Raw genomic sequence first — 21,201 nt, 5'->3', positions numbered from 1 at the left:
AGAACTCCATTAATGTCCATCCATAGACAAGGGGAAGACAAGGGAGATAATTTACTGGATCTTCTCCCTCCTCCTTCTTTTCTCCTTTCCCTTCATTTTTCCCTAGAGTTTCTAGGATAGCTCAGAAGTGCCTCATCCCACCCCATATCCTCTCTTCCTTTTCAGGGCCGTTAGAAGCAGTAAACCAGAAGGGATGGCTCATGTGGCCCCAATAGATCTGGGGTCACGGGTTCTGGGTTCAAATCTACCTGCTATCCAGATGACCTTACATATTTGATCTCTCTGGCTCTCTGTCTGCTCATCTCTAAAGTAAAAGGGGATGGAAATGGATGACTTTTGGGGTCCTTTCCATAGGACTTATGGTCCTATGATCTAGCCCATTCCCTTACCTCCATGACTTCCTCTTCTTTATTCTCATCATCTTCACTCACTAATACCTCTTCATCTATCCTGTTATTAGGAGATAGGAGGGATAGGAGGAAGAGTGTTTGCATAAGAGTGAGCAGTCCTGGGTTCTAAATCCAGCTGTGCAGTTTAATGTCCATCGGAAGCCTTCATTTTCCTTCTCTGGGACTCTGTTTCTCATATATAAAGTGAGAGGGATGGACTAACTGATCTTTAAAGTACCTGCAGCTCTACATCCAGAATCCCAGGAGAATATAAACCCCCAGAGAGCAAGGATTGTTTTGGATTTTTCCCTGTGTTCTCTTGCACATTATAGACAGTTAATGTGTTTATTGATTGATTGAATGAGTGAAACACTTTCTGATCCCCTTCCTAGGATGGTACATAAAAGGCTTTATCAGGGGACAAAGCTCTTCTGCTTCCCAAACGTCCAAAAGGTATAGCTACAGGCCCATTGGTCTCAGGGAGCTCCTATCTAAGGTTTTCTGGGGTATCTTCACCCCTGTATTTGAAATGTCTATTTACCCTATTTTTCTGGATGATGGAAAATTATAATTAATTCTTCACATTTCATGCTAATGTAGGGAAGCAGTGAGCAGTGATTCAAAACTTCATCCATTCATCAAATACTGATTAAGCATCTATTAAATATAAGGTTCTGTGCTTCGTACTATGGAGATATAAAAATGAATATGACAAAGTCCTTGATCTCAGTGAGCTTACACTGCAATGTGGGAAAACAAGCCACATGCAACTAACTGTGACATGAGCAGTGAGTGCATGAAGAGGGGGTAAAGGTGAACTCAGATAAAGAGGTCTGAGAGATTCAAGGAAAAAGAGATGGCTTCTAATGAAGGGGATCAGGGAAGGCTTCCTGGAAAAGGCAGCACCTTGAATTGGGCCTGAAGAAAATGAAGATTATTTAGAGGCAGAAAAATGTGAGAGGTTTTCCCAGATACGGAGAACAGCCTAGACAAATCCACAAACTTTGCTATCTGTCTAAAAGTGCCCTGAATTTTTTATTGCTGTTGTTGTTCATAAGCTAGTTAAGGTGTGCGAATCAGTAGATGTCGGATGGGGAGAATTCAGTTTGGGAAAAAAGTTTTTCTATGGTTAAATCATAAGGGAAAAATATATAAGGGAGAGATCAATGTCCAATCTAAATCTGTGGCCCTCATAAATGAAAGGAAGAAAGGAAGGAGGGAGGGAGTTTAGAATGAAGGAAGGGAAGAAAAGATGGAAAGAAGAGGAGAAGATAGGAAGGAGGGAGGAGAAGATAAAAGGAAGGTAGGAAAGAAGGAAAGAAAGAAGAAATGAAAGAAGGAAGGAAGGAAGGGAAATGCATTTACTGAGCACTTGCTATGTTCTGAGCACTGTCCTAAGTTCTAAAGATACAAGTAAAAAAGTGGAAACAGTTTTTCTTCTCAAGGAGATTACATTGTAAAAGGAAAGGCAACATGCATAGGGGATGGTGACCAAGATGGGGCATTATAGTTTGAAAGTTATACAGTTGTTGGAGTCATAAAGACTAGATCGGCACATCCTTTCCAGGAACAATGGCAGTTAATTTGATTAAAATTCCAAAAGTAGAAAGAAAGGGGAATGGGGAGCTGGAGGAGAAGGAAGAGGAAGGTGTGGGGTGGCTATGGCTTGTGAAGAAGGGGGCGATTCCCTGGTTCTCTGTGATGGAGGATAACTGGTTGAGCTCTTCCATGTAATGATGGTCAGTTGGTTCCAAGTTCTGCTTTCTTTTCCCCCTCCAGCAAAGTCCAAGTCCTGTATGGAGGCACAGATCTTTTTGACTATGAGGTACGAAGGACCTTCAACAATGACATGCTCCTGGCCTTCATCAGCAGCAGCTGCATTGCTGCCCTGGTCTACATCCTCACCTCCTGCTCAGGTAGAATTTACCTTTACCCACCTCCCCTTCCCCTTCCACCATCTGGTCACAAGTAACAGAACATCCCTTCTGATCTACAAAGTTTACTTACTTCTGGATTTAATCTCCTTTCATCGATAACTGAAATGGATCAAATAATTGGGCCGGCAACACGGCATGGAAGATAGGATATTGGGTTTGAAGTCAGGAAAATCTGAGTTCCAATTTCACTTTTGACACATATTAGCTCAATGATCCTGGGCAAATTACCATATTAATGCCCAATTTTCCTCATTTGTCAAATGAGAATAATAACACCTACTATACACATTTGAGGGTTAAACTAGATGATATATTTAAATCATTATTATTATAAATGATAAATAAATAATGAAATAAAAATAAATAAAAAAACTGTATGGAGATTCTGTCTCTAATGGGGACTCCAACAGGGAAGAATATGATTGTTCCCCATGACTTCTCAAAAACGTTAAGAGAACCAGCATGTTATAACAAAAAGAATATTTCACTTGGAGCAAATTGAGGTTCAAATCCCAGATTTTCTGGCCCCTTCCCTGCTGTGTGAGCACTGGCCAGATTGCCCAAGTTCCTCATCTGTAAAATATAGATAATCATGCTGTCTGCCATTACCTATTTTGTGAAGGTACAAGAAAACACTTCACAAATCTTAAAGTACTTGAGAAACATGAGTTATTTTAAAGATTTCTCCTCATCACTTCACTCCTTCTGCCCAAATCCCAGAGCCTCTGTGAAGTGAGATGGTTCTAAAGTCCTTTCCAGCCCTAAAATTCTGCCATTTTATGTTTTAAGTAAAGACCCTTCCAGCTCCTACAGTCTATGACTACAGAGTTCCTTCTAGCTCTGCCATCCTATGTTCTGAATTTCTTTCCAGATTTAAAATTCTAAGTTCTGAGATCCCTGACATTCTATGTCTTAAAAAATGAAACCTTCCAGTTCCGGCAAATTTTCTGACTTAATAATGTTTAAGGGCACTTAGATAAAACGACGTGTCTATGATCACACAGCTAATATCTGAGGCCATGTTTGAATTGAGATCTTCCAGACCCCCGTCTCGGCCCTCTCTATCCACTGTGCCATTTGAGATCTCATAGACCATTTGTTATTCCATTCCCATATCACTTTCCAGGAACTGTTCATTATCTGCTTTGGGATTATTCACCGTGTAGATTATCTGTGGACACTTTTCTACTCTCATACTTTCTCCAGGTTCCCATATACCTGGGGCCCTGGTAGACTGCGATTGAACTGCAGTCCAAATCAGATGTTATTACCCCCAAACTTAATGGATATCTCAATTGAGAAGCAGTGTAGCATGCAGGAAAGTCATAGGAAGATCTAGATTTGAATTTCCTTTTGTAAAAAAAGTAAAGATAATAATATTTTCATTACCTACCTGAGAAGAAGGTGCTTTGTGATATTGGGTACTTCCCCTAAGGTTTGTAGAGCATTGCCTTTAAACCTTTGATGATGATGTTGATGATAATAATAATAAAAATAATTAACAACAATAATAATAATAATTAACACTTATTTAGTGCTTACTGTGTGCCAGGTTCCGTATCAAGCATTTCATAATTATTTTCTCATTTGATCATCACAACAGCCCGGGGAGGTAGGTACTACTATTATACTCATTTTACAAATAAGAAACTCAGGCAAACAGAAGTCAAGTGACTTGCACAGGATCCCACAGCTAGTAAGTATGGGTCTGAGGCCCAATTTGAATTCAGGTCTTCCTGACTTTAATCACTGTTCTATCCACTTCTATCATAGTGTTCTACTCACTGTGCTGCTTAGTTACCTACTAAATCATACTGTTATAAAAAGGGAATTATGATGACATAACAAAACAATGAGTAATGATTACTGATGACACTATAGATGGTGTATTATGTAGAAATCCAACCCTATCATCAACAGGACCTGGGTTTAAGTCCAATCTTTGACACTTATTTGTAAGTCATTTAATCTTTCAGTGGCCCAATCCTCTCTGTAACAGTGAAGAATAGTTGTTCATCTGTATTCCTCATCCTAAGTTCTCTCTAACAGTGCAGTTATGAATCTGGATCAAATTATAATATGAAGGATAGTGGTAATAATGCTAATGATAAAAGTATCCTAATAAAAATCCATACAGTATTAGCAAAACACAGAGCTTATCACCCTAAGCCAACTATAGAAAGATAAACCGTTTCTTGCCAAAAAAAGGAGAAAGAGGATTGATAGTCACTCAGAGCCCATGATAAATAGGTTTTTTGAAAGAATAAGCCTGCAGAAACTCTTGTGGAACAAACAGCTATCTGTTCACCAGGCAATCCTGAAGGCTGATAAAAGGTACCTCCCATTGGATTTGTCAGATGTTACTGAGAGCAGCTCACCTCCAGATGGAGACTGGGAAATGGCTAAGATCCAAGAGTGGAATCAACAGGCCCTCCACGGGCAACATCTGCATGAACTCAGCCAACAATGTGTCACCAAAGAAGCGTGGAACAAATGACTGAGTCACGCGGATTTGTTTGTGGAACTAGAGAAGCTTATGATAGCAATTCAGGAACAGTCCACTGGCAGTAGAAATTACAGAAGGATTATCTCTAAGAAGCATACTGATCAGGCATACTGATCAATGTAGATTGATGCAATTGATGCAGGGAAACAATAGAAACTATAACACATCACTGAGGCTGTAAACATTTAGCACTTAACAAAAACCTTGCGAGGCATGAGCAGGTACCTAGAATTATAAAACAAAAGCTCGATATCTTTCACAGACAAACAGATGACAAAGCTTTGAACTATAAATATAAACCTCAAAATAGCTTTAATTCAGCCACTAAACAGAACTCAGCCAATAAACTGGACTGGAACCGTGCCATTATCACAGACTGATATGTTGCCCCCAATTGGCCAGATAGAACATTGATCCATAAAAACTTAAGTGCAGCATTTTTAATAAGTGTGCCATACCAAATTCTCATAATTCCCAAGCTACTTACAATGAGAAGTTTTAAAAATATAGAGACCTCGAAGAACAAATCAGGACCTTCTGAGAACAGCATGAGTGCATGTTCTCTTGATCATCCTGTCTGCTATCAAGGATAAAATCAGGAAGCCAATAGAAATGAGCTTGCAGGGCAAAGCCAAGATGGCAGAATGAGAGGAAGCATTAGAATCTAGTTCTCTCCATCTTCAGCAAAGATCTAGAGAATGCCTCAGATTGAATTCTGATTGGAAAAGCCAAGAAGTCACAGCAAATTATTTTTTTTCAGACTAATTTAGCTTAGGGAGACAGACAGAGAGGCTACAGACACTGGAGATGGGTTTTGACAGAGTACTATGTTGGGGAATGTTGCATTACTCAGGAAAAAACAGAAAAGAGATCTCCAGGGATTTCTGAGCAAGCTGAATGTAGGAACACCTGCCACTCACAATCCAGTGCCAGGTCTCAAATCCAAGGTGAAGAGGAGTGGTCAAGAACATTGGCCCTAACTATGTATTGAGAAAAGAATACACTCAAAGAAGAAAAGAAATTAAGGAGAGATAATTTAAGAATTATTGAATATCTGAAAGCCATGAATGGAGATGAGTTTATATTCCTAAAACTCATATTGAGGTACAGAAAGCAATCTTTTGTCAATCTAGTCCATAGAACATTAAATTAAAAATCAGAATAATAGCAAGTTAGGGACTTGTTACCAGGGCTGTTTCTATCTGTTTCCCATTAGGAATGATGAAAAATATAATAATAATAATAATAATAATGCATTGACTAATATAGTCTAACTAAGATGGGTGTGGGATTATTTGGGCTATTACTCTACTAGAGGAATAATCAATGGTTGGTTATATTTCCTTCACACTCAGATGTTTTATGATCCATATTTAGTTGGGATCAGCTCTCTGTAAGTTAACATCTTATCTTTGGTGCCCATGGAAACATAGTGGGTTGAGAATCTGCCCAGTAGTTAGTCCTCCTTTCTTTTGCTAAGAAATATCACCCCACCTCTTCTTCTCTGCCTTGTCATACAGTGTTCCTGTCTTTCTTTGGAATCGCCAGCATTGGCCTGAGCTGCCTGGTTGCCTTGTTCCTCTACCATGTTGTTTTTGGAATCCAGTACCTGGGCATCCTCAATGGGGTGGCTGCTTTTGTCATCGTGGGTATAGGTGAGTTGGCTCAGGCTGTTGTGGATGACTTCATATCCATTGCACTTCTTTCTGTGAACTGCTGGGTAGGAAATGTAGGGTCTGATGCTGTCTTCTCCTTGCATCTTTATCAGACAGAAGCAGGAACATGCTGGGTAAATTAGGTGATTATGGTTTTAATGGTAGAGAACAGTCCTAAAAGCCCAAATCAGATCAAGGTGTAAATGTAAAGATGAACCTAATGTTCCCAGGCTTCCCAATTCTGTCAACTGAGGCAAATGTCTTTTCTTCCAGAGTGCCACTAACCCCTGTCTTGCCTAGACTGCCACCGATAGGTGTGGATGGAATCCCACTTTAGAAAAAGAAATTGAACAAGCCATTAATGAACTACCTAGAAAAAATCTCCAGGGCCAGATGGATCCACAAATTAATTCTACCAAACATTTAAAGAACAATTAATTCCTATGCTTGTAAACTACTTGGAAAAGTAGGTAAAGAAGGAGACCTGCTAAATTTCTTCTATGACACAAATATGACACTGATACCTAAACCAGGAAGAGACAAAATAGAGAAAGAAAATTACAGATCAATCTCCCTAATGAATATTGATTCAAAAATGTTTAATAAAATATAAGCAAAGAGATTGCAACAGCCATTGGCTTTAGCAATAAGAAAAGAAAAATAATTTAAAGGAATTAGAATAGGCAATGAAAAAATAAAACTATTGGAGATGATATGAAGAAATACTTAGCGAATCCTAGAAAATTGTCCGAAAACTACTCAAAATAATTCACAGCTTTAGCAAAGTTGCAGGATATAAAATAAACCCACACGAATCATCAACATTTCTATATATTGCTGACAAAACCCATCAGCAAGAGATAGAAAGAAAAATTCCATTTAAAATAACTGTAGACAAAATAAAATACCTGCCAAGACAAACCCAAGAACTATATGAATACAATTACTTCTCAAATAAAGTCAGATCTAAACAACTGGAGAAAATTAATTGCTCATGAGTAGGCCAAACTGATATAATAAAAATGACAATTCTGCCTTAATTTGTCTACTTATTCAGTGCCATACCAATCAAACTGCCAAAAATTATTTTATTGAACTAGAAAAAATAACATCAAAATTCATATGGAAGAACAAAAGGTGAAGAATATCAAGGGAATTAATGAAAAAAAATACAAAGGCTGGTGGTTGAGCAATACCAAATCTAAAACTATATTGTAAATCAGCGGTCATCAAAATCATTTGATACTGCTAAGAAATGCAATGGTAGATCAGTGGAATAAATTAGATGTACATGACACAATAATCAAGGCCTATAGTCCAAAATCCAGCTTCTGGAATAAGAACTAAACGATTTGACAAAAATTGCTGGGAAAAATGGAAAATAAGATGTCTGAAACTCAGCATAGATCCAAATCTCACACCCCATACCAAAATAATGTCAAAATGGGTACATAATTTGGGCATAAAGGATGATACCATAAACAAATTAGAAGAGCAAGAGATAATTTACCTATCAGAACTTTGGAGAAAGGAAGAATTTATGAATAAAGAAGAACTAGAGAACATTATGAAAGTCAAAATGGACAGATTTGATTATATTAAGTTAAAAAGGTTTTACACAAACAAAACCAAAAGAAACAAGATTAAAAAGGAAGTCCAAAGCTGGAAAAGAATCAAATGTTTCTGATAAAGGTCTTGTTTCTAAAATATGTAAAGAATTGTGTCAAACTTATAAGAGTACAAATCATTCCTCGATTGATAAATGCTCAAAAGATATGAGCAGACAATTTTCAGATGAAGAAATAAAAAACATCTATAATTATATGAAAAAATGCTCTAAATCACTAGAGAAATGCAAATTAAAACAACTCTTAAGATACCATCTTACAGATTGATTAAGATGACAGGAAAAGATAATGATAAATGTTGGAGGGAATGTGGGAAAACTGGGACACTAGTGCATTTTTGATGGAGTTGTGAAATGATCCAACCATTTTGGAGATCAATCTGGAACTATCCCAAAGGGCTATAAAAGCAGTGCCATTACTGGGTCTGTATCTTAAGGAAATCATAAAGGAGGGAAAAGGACCCACATATGCAAAAAAAAAAATTTGTAGCAGCTCCTGTTGTAGTAGCAAAGAATTGGAAAATGAGTAAATGCTTACCAAATGAGGAAAGACTGGATAAGTTGTGGTATATGAAGATAATGGAATATTATTGTTCTATAAAAAAAATGATAAACAAGGTGATTTTAGAAAAGCCTGGAAAGATTTACATGAATTGATGCTGAATGAAACAAGCAGGACCAGGAATACACTGTACACAATAACAGCAAGAATGTACAATGATCAACTGTGAAAGACTTGGTTCTTCTCAGTGGTTCAATGATCCAAAGCAATTCCAATAGTCTTTGGACAAAAAATGCCATCTGTATCCAGAAAAAGAACTAAGGAGATTGAATGGAAATTAACTCATGCTATGTTCACGTCTTTTTTGTTTGTTTTTTCCCCTCTTCTATGGTTTTTCCCTTTTGCTCTGATTTTCCTCTCCCAACAAGATTCATAAAACAATATCTATTTTTTAAAATTATATATATTATATATGTATTGTATATGTACATATATACATATATATGTATATATATATACATATATATATGTATATATGTATAAATAAAAGTGCCTCTAATCCCTGCCTTGCCTGGACTACCTCCTGTAGGTGTGGATGATGTTTTTGTCTTCATCAACACCTACCGCCAGGCCACCCACCTGGAGGATCCACAACTACGTATGATCCACACCATCCAGACGGCGGGCAAAGCCACTTTCTTCACTTCTCTGACCACTGCTGCTGCCTATGCAGCCAACATCTTCTCCCAGGTGAGTGGCCTATGCTCCTCCCCGGATAGAAACCCTTAGACTATGCCCTAGACTGAGCATTCACACACCCTCCCTGAACTCTGAAAGCCATCTCTACCATTAGGATCTGCTGAGATCCTGGACTTCCTTATATTTGTGGGTGTGTCATCCATGGCCCCCTAAATTGACCTTCCCTCTTCTCCGTATCCACCCTGACCTCCCCACTAGCTATAGGAGCCAACATTCCCACTGTTTACATTCCCACTGTTTAGTCTTTGAACATTCTATTCCCCACCTTGCCTCTAGTTTCTATGAAATTTACTTTGCCTTCTTTCTCTATTTTTATCTTGCTAGACCATTTTATCACATTTCTTCTAGGGCCAAGGGTATCTGGGCTACACTGGCATGATGTAGCTCCATATGCATGATTGTTGTTAGGATATAGCCAAGGACACCCTTAACTATTATGATTCAGAAAGACAGAGCATCCAGGACATAGAGAGGTGATAGTCTTGCTGTACTTTACCCTGCTCAGAATGAGTCTGGAACTTTGGACTCAGTTCTGGAAGCCACATTTTATAAGTCATTATGGATAAGCTGAAGAGTGTGGAGAAGGTCACCAGCACTGCCCATATGAGGATCTTTTGGGGGAGTCATTCATATTTGGTCCAAAAGAGAGAAGACTTAGAAGAAACACGATCACTTTCTTCAATTATCTGAAGGGCTCTTGTGAGAATGGGGGATTAGCTTCATTTTGATTGACTCTAGAGAACAGAAAAATGAGGAATGGATGGAAGTTGTAGAGAGACAGATTACACTTAATGTCAGGTAGAAAAACCCTTCCTAATGATTAAAGGCATTTGAAACAGGAATTGGCTGTCCTGGAGGCTGGGGAGGGGGGTCCCTTTTCTTGGAGGTGACTGCTTGACTTTGTCAACTTTGTTGGGTTGGACTTGTTGCCCTCCCAGTTGCTGAGAATGCTGGGTCTCAGTACCGAGACCCAGTCTGCCAAAGGGAGGGGAGCTGGAGGCTGGGCTGCGGGACTGCAGAAGATGTTCCACATCAGAGGATTCTGCCCTTTGACTGCCTACCTTCTATTTAGGGGCAGGTTTGAATGAAGAGGGAGCCTCCCTAAGACTGAAGTCTAAGTGGTCCCCCTTCTCATTGCAGATCCCAGCCGTTCATGATTTTGGCTTGTTCATGTCCCTCATTGTGTCCTGCTGTTGGCTGGCGGTGCTCTTCACCATGCCTGCTGCCCTGGGAATCTGGAACCTCTACGTAGCCCCACTGGAGAGCTCCTGCCAGACAAGGTGAGCTCATGGTGAACAGCAACAATGAAACTGAACAACAGTGATGATGATGATGATGATGATGATGATGATGATGATGATGATGATGATGATGATGATGACGACATTTATAGAGTGCCTACTATGTGCCAGGCACGAAGCTAAGTATTTCACAATTATTATCTCATTTATTTTTCACTACTTTTGGAGGTAGGTGCTAGTATTATCCCCATTTTACAGGTAAGGAAAATGAGACAGAGAGAAATAAAGATCAATTCAACTAGAAGTATCTGGGGCTATATTTGAACTCAAGTCTTCCTAACTCTAGTCTCTGTGCTCTGTGCACTATAGTATTCCCTGGAGGCTTTCACTCACACTTTCTTCTTCTTCTCCTTCTCCTGCTCCTCATCCTCCTCTTTCTTCTTCTTCTTCTTCTTCTTCTTCTTCTTCTTCTTCTTCTTCTTCTTCTTCTTCTTCTTCTTCTTCTTCTTCTTCTTCTTCTTCTTCTTCTTCTTCTTCTTCTTCTTCTTCTTCTTCTTCTTCTTCTTCTTCTTCTTCTTCTTCTTCTTCTTCTTCTTCTTCTTCTCCTCCTCCTCCTCCTCCTCCTCCTCCTCCTCCTCCTCCTCCTTCTTCTTTTTCTTCTTCTTCTTCTTCCTCTTCTTCCTCTTCCTCTTCTTTCTTCTTCTTCTTTGATTTTTTTTTATTTTTAAAATAATTTTATTATAACTTTTTTTATCAACAGAACATATGCATGGGTATTTTTTTTACACTATTATCCCTTGCACTCACTTCTGTTCCGACTTTTCCCTTCCCACCCTCCACCCCCTCCCCTAGATGGCAGGCAGTCTTATACATGTTAAATATGTTATGGTATATCCTAGATACAATATATGTCACACTTTCTTCTCATCAAACTAGACTGCTGTCTGTCCCCTGCCTCCATGCCTTTGTGCAGGCAGCCTTTCCTAACCAGAGTGCATTCTCCACTTTGCAGAAGCCCTATATTTTTCAAAGCCCTTTCATTTGCCTCTCCCTATATGTGACCTCTCTAGGGCTGCCCAGATGTTAGATGTCTCTGCTTCTTGAAATTAGTAACCTTGTATTTATTTCAACAACATTGTATTTTACATTTGCATTTTGTATTTACTTATAAATGTACATATGATATTGTATCATGTCTACATGAATATAAGCTTTTCAAGGGAAGAGATTATTTATTTTCGTTTTGTATTCCCAGTGCCTTACGCAAGATAAGTCTTAATAAATGTTAATGGACTGGAAGGTACGAGGACACCCACTTCTTCAAATAACCACAAGTGTTCTCCCCTTTTGATGGATTTGCTGCATCTCTGACTCTGTCTGGGCATTTTAATGAAGCTTTTACAAAGCCCCAGCTGTGTGCCCACCCCGTGTTCATTTGCCTTGGGGGACACATAAAACCTGTTGGATCTTGGGCATCAAAAAATATTTGTTGGGCATTCCCCATGTGCCAGGCATTGTGCCAAGTACTAGGAATACAAAGGCAAAAACTGAATAGTCCCTGCCCTCAGGGAGTTTACAATCTAATTTACAACCTGCCTATATTATGAGAATAAATATAAAGCATCAGAAAAGATGCAAAAAATGAGAAACCCTAGGGCAAGTCTTGTTGGTTTGATTTCTTACAGCACAAGAGTGTTTTCTCAATTTGCCATGGAAAGGAAGCTTTGACTGAGCCCAAGAGAAGTAAGGCAGTGGACACAAAGGCCAGCTAACTCATAAATCATAAAGCCTGGGAAGAACCTTAGCATATAGAATGTCAGAACTAGGAGAGAAAGTCCTTAGAACATAGAATGTCAGAGCTGGGAGGGGGCATTAGAACACAGGATATCAGAGCTAGGAGGGCCCTTAGAACATGGGATGTCAGAGCTGGGAGGGGGCATTAGAACACAGCATATCAGAGCTAGGAGGGCCCTTAGAACATGGGATGTCAGAGCTGGGAGGGCTCTTAGAAGATGGAATGTTAGAGCTGGGAGGAGTGTTAGAGCATGGTATGTCAGAATTGAGAGCGAGCATTAAAACACAGGATATCAGAACTAGGAACGCCCTTAGAATATAAAATATCAGAGCTTGGAGGGGCTTTAGAACACAGGAGGTCAGAGCTGGGAGGGCCCTTAGAACCCAGGATGTCAGAGCCGGGAGGGCCCTTAGAACCCAGGAGGTCAGAGCTGGGAGGGCCCTTAGAACCCAGGAGGTCAGAGCTGGGAAGGCCCTTAGAACCCAGGATGTCAGAGCTGGGAGGGCCCTTAGAACCCAGGAGGTCAGAGCTGGGAGGGCCCTTAGAACCCGGGAGGTCAGAGCTGGGAGGGCCCTTAGAACCCGGGATGTCAGAGCTGGGAGGGCCCTTAGAACCCAGGAGGTCAGAGCTGGGAGGGCCCTTAGAACCCGGGATGTCAGAGCTGGGAGGGCCCTTAGAACAAGGATGTTGACCTGGGAAGGACTGTAGAATAGAGATTATCAGAATTAGAAGGTATCTTGGAGATTATTTTGCCCAAATATCTTATTTTTTTTAATTTTCATGAGGCAATCGGGGAATAAGTGACTTGCCCAGGGTAACAGCCAGGAAGTGTTGCTATGTGTCTGAGGTCAGATTTGAATTCAGGTCCTTCTGACTTCAGTGCTGGTGCTCTATCTGTTGCATCATTTAGCTGCCCCCTTGCTCAAATTTCTTCTCATCTGAGGAAGCTGAAACTCAGGCAGGTTGAGGTGACCTGCCCAAGATCACACCAAATGTAAGTGATTAAGGGTAGAGCTAGTGATGGGGATCAGAAGGCCAGAAGAGACTCAGGCCTCCTTTATCCTGATCCATTGCTCATTCTTCACTTTCTTTGAGATGGGCTTTGTTTATTTTGTAAAATTTATTTCACAAGAATTTATTATTCCTCTCTCCCACTACCCCTCAATCAAATAATTAAAAAAATAAACAAATAAGTTCCCACCTTGACCTTATCCATAAAGTTATATTTCATTCTGCATTTGAAAGCCATGGTCTCTCTGGCAGGAGATAGGTGACATGTTTCATCTCGTGATTTCTCAGATTATAAAGTCTTCCAAGTCATTTTCTCTATGACATTGTTGTCATTGAGTTAATTGTTCTCTTGGTTCTGCTCACTTCACTGTGCATCAGTTCATAGAGGTCTTTTCAATTTCCCCTGAAACTTTCATTCATTCCAAATTTGATTTCTTACAACACAGTTCTCTTCCATTCCATTATAATTTGTTCAGCCATTCCCTAATCGACGGGCTCCTCCTTAGATTCTAGTTCTTTGTCACCATAAAAAGGTACTATAAATATTTTTTTATCTTTCCTCCTTCTTTGATTTCTTTATGGTATAGGTCTAGTAATGATATAGCTGCTATCACATTATATGCATGACTTGGTAACATTCTGGGCATGGTTCTAAATTGCTATTCAGAATGGCTGGATCAATTCCCAGCTCTACCATGAGTACTTAGTTTTAGTGAGAATCTGTGCTGAGAAAGCTAAGAAAAAGCCCAGTGTGATGGCTGAGGTGGATCTCGACCCAGCCCTCCCCGAGCCCACAGGGAACAGAGTGACCATACGGGTCTTTCCTTCATAGCTGCCACCAGAAATGTGTCCGGAAGAGCTCATTCCATCTCTCCAATGGCCTGTTCATCAATCCGGAGCCAGCAGGGGTCGGCCCAGCCCAGGGTCCTATGCCCTACCTGGATGATGATATCCCACTGTTGAATGTGGAGGAGGAGCCAGGTGAGATACCTCTCCCCAGTCCCTTGCTGCCTTCCCTACCCTCTTCTTCAACAGATATCCTAGTTTCTGAACTGATTTATGTGGCAGCAGGAAATTGAATAAGATGACTCCTTGGGACCCGGAAAGACTATCAGATTATTTGGAATCTCCATCAGTCATGCTGGGAGGCTGCAGTGAAACATTCCCCTTCTCTTGGGACTCTAACCCACAGGCAGAAGGGTATATTCTTAGAAACCAGGGGCACGACCTCTACCTGGGCTGTTCCTCTAAGATCAGAGAAGAATCCCTAGACATTCTGCCCTGTTGCCCAGGTGCTCTGCAGGTATGACCCTTCCCCCTTTCCTCATGGCTTTCATTCAGAGAAGCTATCCCTTCTTTTGGGATCCCACCCATAGGCAGAAGGATACATGCTTAGAAACCAGGGGCATGACCTCTACCCAGGCTGTTCCTTTAAGATAGAGAGGAATCCCTAGACATTCTGCCCTGTTGCCCAAGTGCTCTGCAGGTATGATCCCTCCCCCTTTCCTCATGGCTTTCATTCAGAGAAAGCTGTCTCCTTTGCTTCATCAGTCACCCTGGAGATGGGGGATGTCCCCCTTGTGTCTGTGCTCCCTGAGAACCTACAGCTTCCCCTGGAGAAGAGCAGCCGAGGCCAGCTCATCACTCAGCTGCAAGAACTTCTCCACCACTGGGTACTGTGGTCAGCCGTGAAGAGCCGCTGGGTCATTGTGGGTAAGCAGGGCCCCTGCCCTGCTCCTTCTGAGCTCCCTCCATCACACTTAAGTCTAGTTCACAGGTGGGTCAGTAGGGGATCCCATTGACTCTTTGGATTTTGGTCCCCTAGACTGTAGGGTAATTGACATTTTTTCCCACTTCCACTCTCTGCCCTACTCACTTACATGTCATACAAAATGGCACCAGTCACTCAGAGCTTCTGGGAAAGCTTCACCCAGTAAACTCAGCTCTTTGTCCCAGACGGTCTGCCCTCGGGCTGGAGTAAGCCGCTCTCTACAGGACTGCCTTCAGGACCCCTTCCCAGTCCCTTTAGGGTGGTGGAAGATGAGGCTCTCCAAGGATAGGAGGGAACGTGGGGCCCAGACCTACCTCCTAAGATGGCCTCTCGTTGCAGGGCTCTTTGTCACTGTCCTCATCCTGTCCCTCTATTTCGCTAGCCGGCTCCGGCCGGCCAGCCGAGCACCCCTCCTTTTCCGACCGGACACCAATATCCAGGTGCTGCTGGACCTCAAGTACAACCTAAGTGCTGAAGGCATCTCGTGTGTCACCTGTTCAGGTGAGAATACTAGGAGGCCTGGGGCAGAAGAACATGGTCATCTGGGCCTTCCTGCTGTATCTTTTGTACAAGCTTCCTGCCAGGGTCCTAGCTCTGATGTAACTACCCAGAAAACAGTTATCCTTCCCTGAACCTCAGATTTCATTTCTGCAAAATGGGAATGCTGGCCACCTCATAGGTTTGACAGTGAAAAAATGCTTTATAAACCAAAAAGTGCCTTACAAATGACAGATCTTTGTGTAAATATTATTATCAATGACAATAATTACTATTATAATACAATCCGTGAGCCAACAGGACCGGGTACTTGGGTTGGAGTCTTCATGGACGTTGAGTAAGTCACAAAGAACCTGAATTCAGATTCTCACTCCGCCATTACCATTCTGCCAGTTTCTTTAATGGCAAATCGGGGGCAGAGATGGGCCAGATGGGGGGCCCTGCCTCTCTGGGAGTCTCCACTTCTCCATCAGTGATAGAAGCCCGAGAGTCTCTACTAGAGCTGGTTGTAGAATGCCAGCATGTTATCGCTCCTTATAGCCCAACTCCCTCATTTTGTGGGGGAGGACATTGAAGCTCAGGTTAGGGTACTTCTGCAATATCACACAGTTCCCCAAGGGCTTAGAAGGCTCAAGAGGAAATCTAACTGTCATTAAAATGACCCTCATTTTAATGATGGCTTTGCTCAGATTAACCTGGTCTTCACACATTAGGGAAGCACCATTCCAAGTGCTTTGGAACACCAGCCTGAGAGAACCACCTTTTTAATTGCTGTCAGTGTTCAGGGAGTCCCTGATGCCTTCAGACATCCAGCTAGCTCCCGGGGATTAGACTTAATTCCAGCCATTGCTTGCGTTCTCACAAGAGACGTCAGAAGCGGCACGAGCTCTTATGTCAAAGCTGGACAAAATGCTAACAAAATGTTGCTTGCCAGGAATAGGCCTAGGGCCGGGAGAGAGACAGTGTGGTAGGAAGATGGCAGTTTGATCCCTACTGTGTGACTTTGAAGCAGCAACTTTGATCTCAATATTTTCATCTGTAGAACGGGGGCAGGGCACCAAGGTGGAGCAGTGAATAGATCACTGACCTTGGAGACAGTAGGACCTGAGTGCGAATCCAAACATAGACACTTATTCTGGACAAGTCGTTCAACCCCAATTGTCTTACTCAAAATGGGAGTCTTTGCTTCAGAGGATTATTAGGAAGCTCCAGTGAAATAGTGTGTGAAAACTTGCAAACCCCTGAATGCATCATGTGTGTCTGTTACAATTAGTAGGATTTAGGTTTCTGGATGCTAAATATCAAATGCTGCCTCTGCTTCTCTGCAGAGCTCCCCCCATCTTCCTTGTATTCACTATTCAGAAGACCCCAGATGCAGAGCTGCAAGGGACTTCAGAGCCCATGGAGTCCACCCTCCTCCCTTTCAGAGAAGGAAACTTCCAGGGACAGGAAGTGGCTTGCTTAGATCAATGAGGGAATACCAGACACTAGCTTTAAATTCACATTGTTAGGGGACTAGAGTATTTACTGGGAATTTAGGAGGTAAAAGTTGTAGTCCAAACTTCTGAGTTCGAGTCTCACCTCTGACATGTCCTTTCTGACTACTGGGTAAATCTCTTCACCTCCTTGGGCTTCAGTTTCCTCATCTGTAAATGAAGGGAGTGTTCTCTGAGGTTCCTTTCAGCTTTATACTAGACTATTTCAAGGAAGCACTGTGTGTGTGTGTGTGTGTGTGTGTGTGTGTGTGTGTGTGTGTGTGTGTGTGTGTGTGAAGGATAAGAGAGCCTAAAACTGGAAGTGAAGAGAAAGATTCTAGTCCAGCCTTTTCTACTAACTCAGCTTATGATGTTTCCTTCTCAATTCTTTGATTATTTCTTCTATAAAATGAAAATTTTTGATTGGATTTCTGAGACTCCTTCCAATTCTGATATTCTGTGTTCTAAGCCCTCTCCCAGCTCTGACCTCCTGTGTTCTAAGGGCCTTCCCAGCTCTGACATCCTGGGTTCTAAGGGCCTTCCCAGCTCTGACCTCCAGTGTTCTAAGGGCTCTCCCAGCTCTGACCTCCCGGGTTCTAAGGGCCCTCCCAGCTCTGACACCCTGGGTTCTAAGGGCCCTCCCAGCTCTGACCTCCTGGGTTCTAAGGGCCCTCCTAGCTCTGACATGCTGTGTTCTAAGGGCCCTCCTAGCTCTGACACCCTGGGTTCTAAGGGCCCTCCCAGCTCTGACCTCCTGGGTTCTAAGGGCCCTCCCAGCTCTGACCTCCTGGGTTCTAAGGGCCCTCCCAGCTCTGACCTCCTGGGTTCTAAGGGCCCTCCCAGCTCTGACACCCTGGGTTCTAAGGGCCCTCCCAGCTCTGACCTCCTGGGTTCTAAGGGCCCTCCCAGCTCTGACCTCCTGGGTTCTAAGGGCCCTTCCAGCTCTGACCTCCTGGGTTCTAAGGGCCCTCCCGGCTCTGACCTCCTGGGTTCTAAGGGCCCTCCCGGCTCTGACCTCCTGGGTTCTAAGGGCCCTCCCGGCTCTGACCTCCTGGGTTCTAAGGGCCCTCCCGGCTCTGACCTCCTGGGTTCTAAGGGCCCTCCCGGCTCTGACCTCCTGGGTTCTAAGGGCCCTCCCGGCTCTGACCTCCTGGGTTCTAAGGGCCCTCCCGGCTCTGACCTCCTGGGTTCTAAGGGCCCTCCCGGCTCTGACCTCCTGGGTTCTAAGGGCCCTCCCGGCTCTGACCTCCTGGGTTCTAAGGGCCCTCCCGGCTCTGACCTCCTGGGTTCTAAGGGCCCTCCCGGCTCTGACCTCCTGGGTTCTAAGGGCCCTCCCGGCTCTGACCTCCTGGGTTCTAAGGGCCCTCCCAGCTCTGACCTCCTGGGTTCTAAGGGCCCTCCCGGCTCTGACCTCCTGGGTTCTAAGGGCCCTCCCGGCTCTGACCTCCTGGGTTCTAAGGGCCCTTCCAGCTCTGACCTCCTGGGTTCTAAGGGCCTTCCCAGCTCTGACCTCCTGGGTTCTAAGGGCCCTCCCAGCTCTGACATCCTGGGTTCTAAGGGCCCTCCCAGCTCTGACCTCCTGGGTTCTAAGGGCCCTTCCAGCTCTGACCTCCTGGGTTCTAAGGGCCCTCCCAGCTCTGACCTCCTGGGTTCTAAGGGCCCTCCCAGCTCTGACCTCCCGGGTTCTAAGGGCCCTCCCAGCTCTGACCTCCTGGGTTCTAAAGGCCCTTCCAGCTCTGACATCCTGGGTTCTAAGGGCCCTCCCAGCTCTGACATGCTGATAATGTGATTTTAAATCTGGCACTGTGGCTTTAGTGGAATTGGAGAGGAAGCTGAAATCCTCAGGGCTCTTCCTTCTCATATCCTCAGGTCTCACTTGCTCACACCCTGACTATATTTCAGCTCGGTATGACTGTTTTCAGATTCCTGACCTTACAGTGGGACATAGTGACCCAAGATTTCTCCTCGAGCATTCTCCTGAGGCTCCCTTGATGTAGTCCCATTCTGCCCCACTCCATCCCTTCCCTCCAGGTGAGATGAGTCTTTCCCTCCCTGACTCAGCTTGGGGGACAGGTCTGTTTCAGGAAAAGCCCCATAGCCTTCAGAACAACATCCGGACATCTCTGGAGAAGAAGAAAAGGGGTTCTGGACCTGCCTGGGGTAGCCGGAGTGAAGCCACCCAACAGGGTCAGTATGGGAGGATCTAGGGGAAGGAGAATTGGAGGGGGAAAGAAATAGAGAGCTTATTGGGTCTGTCTTCCTCTCTCCCTCCATTTCTCCCACCCCCATCCTTCCTCTCTCCCCCCCATTTTTCCCTCCCTCCTTCTTTCCTTTCACCTCCTTTCATTCATTCATTCTTTCATTATTTAAAAATGTTTTACTTCATGCTCGTTCTGTAATTATAGAACCATGCTCAGTGCTAGAGAAGAGTCAAAATTTAGAAAAGACAGATTCACTGTCTTCATGTGGCTTACTGACTGCTAAGGGAATAAACCCCAAATCTGGTTAACCACAATGCACCATAATCACATGCTAGCTATACCAAAAAGGTGGGATTAAGCATTGCTGGAGATTCATGGCAGCCATGAATATCTGGGAGGATCCGAGAAAGCTTCTTGGAAGAGGAGGCTTTTGAATTGAGTTTTTAAAAGATAGTAGGTGTTCAGTGGGTAAAGAGACAGAAAGGACATTTCAGCTAGGAGAAACAGTAAAAACAAAGCCAAGTTGATAGGAAAAATACAGTTTCTGTGTAAAAAGAAAAGAATCCTCCTCCAGTAGAACGTATATTAAATCCTTGAGGACAGAGCACCAACCCTAAATGTTCTTGGGATGGCCGCTTAAATGTAAGATAGTAAAAATCGATAATATAAGAGGCTTAATAAACAAATGCTGCTTGATGGGGTGATGGAAAGGAATAATGTGAGATAAGGCTGGAAAAGTGGGGTAGCACCAGATTGATCAGCAGGCCCATGCACCCGGTACAACAAAGCCAGTGCTATTCTTGGAGTCTGAGGAACTGGATTCAAATCCTACCTCTGCCACTTATTGCTTCTGTAACTTTGGAGAAGTCACTTCACTGGTCTAAACCATAGTTTCCTCTTTTGTAATTGAGGATGTTGGGTTAGATGGTTAGATTTTTCAGCACAGGAGGAACCTGTTACCTCCAAACAGTATTGGTGTGAATCTGAGCAGACCGAGGTTCCTAGAGCTCAGGGCAATTAATTTTCCCAGTGGGAAAATAATCTTACTGGTGTGGGGAAAGCCAAGCCCTGACAACCTGAGACAGGAGCTGGGAAAACAGTCCTGGGCTCTCACCACATAAGAGCATCTTCAAAAACACTCTGATCAACTCCAGCCTCAGGCAGATGCACTGACCTAGATGAGCCTAAAGGATAGCTGGTGCATTAAAAGTAAGGACATTCTCACCGAATCATGAGCACAGCTTAATACATTTATTAATTTGATTTAATCTGTAAAATTAAAAAATTAAAAAAAACACCCACTTTGTAGAGCACTCCTAGGGGAAGGGAGATATTTTTTTTTCCAAATTAGATTAGATATCAGTCCTACCTTCTTAGTAGTAGGGGGTTAAGGTACATAGTTGCCTAAAGAACTTTGTAATCAGGCAGCTAGTGGGTGCAGTAGATAGTCCTGAAGTCAGGAGCATCTGAGTTCAAATTTGACCTCAGACACTTAACACTTCCTGACTGTGAGACCCTGGGCAAGTCACTTAACCCCAATTGCCTCAGAAAACAAAAAAACTTTGTCAACCCTAAGGCATTATACATATAGCTAAATGTAAGTTGTTGTTATCATACAGAATAAACACTTGAGGGAGATACAAACAAAGGTTATAAATGGTCCCAGGACAAAATCATTACAACATAACATAATAGAAATGGCATTGTATCTGACATTAAAGGACCCAGGACCTGTGTTTGAATTTCATCTCTTATGGTTTACTTCCCGTATGACCTTACGAGTTATTTTCTCCTTCCCACATCAATTAAGTCCACAAGCATTTATGAAACATCT

General features: G+C 42.8%; 1 protein-coding gene across 1 annotated transcript in view; it reads left to right on the top strand.

Annotated features, from left to right (window-relative positions):
• Positions 1–21,201, top strand: part of DISP3 (dispatched RND transporter family member 3) — a 74,915-nt gene that overhangs the window by 38,243 nt on the left and 15,471 nt on the right. The window contains exons 4-11 of the mRNA XM_074306283.1: positions 2,169–2,305; positions 6,353–6,487; positions 9,206–9,366; positions 10,516–10,655; positions 14,255–14,403; positions 14,974–15,135; positions 15,533–15,694; positions 19,240–19,353. Coding sequence (XP_074162384.1) covers positions 2,169–2,305; positions 6,353–6,487; positions 9,206–9,366; positions 10,516–10,655; positions 14,255–14,403; positions 14,974–15,135; positions 15,533–15,694; positions 19,240–19,353 — 1,160 coding nt within the window. The remainder of the gene's footprint in view (positions 1–2,168; positions 2,306–6,352; positions 6,488–9,205; positions 9,367–10,515; positions 10,656–14,254; positions 14,404–14,973; positions 15,136–15,532; positions 15,695–19,239; positions 19,354–21,201) is intronic.

The sequence above is a fragment of the Sminthopsis crassicaudata genome, chromosome 3 (genome assembly GCF_048593235.1).
Source record: "Sminthopsis crassicaudata isolate SCR6 chromosome 3, ASM4859323v1, whole genome shotgun sequence".
In the NCBI taxonomy this organism is placed as follows: domain Eukaryota; kingdom Metazoa; phylum Chordata; class Mammalia; order Dasyuromorphia; family Dasyuridae; genus Sminthopsis; species Sminthopsis crassicaudata.
This window is presented reverse-complemented; position numbering and strand designations above follow the sequence as displayed.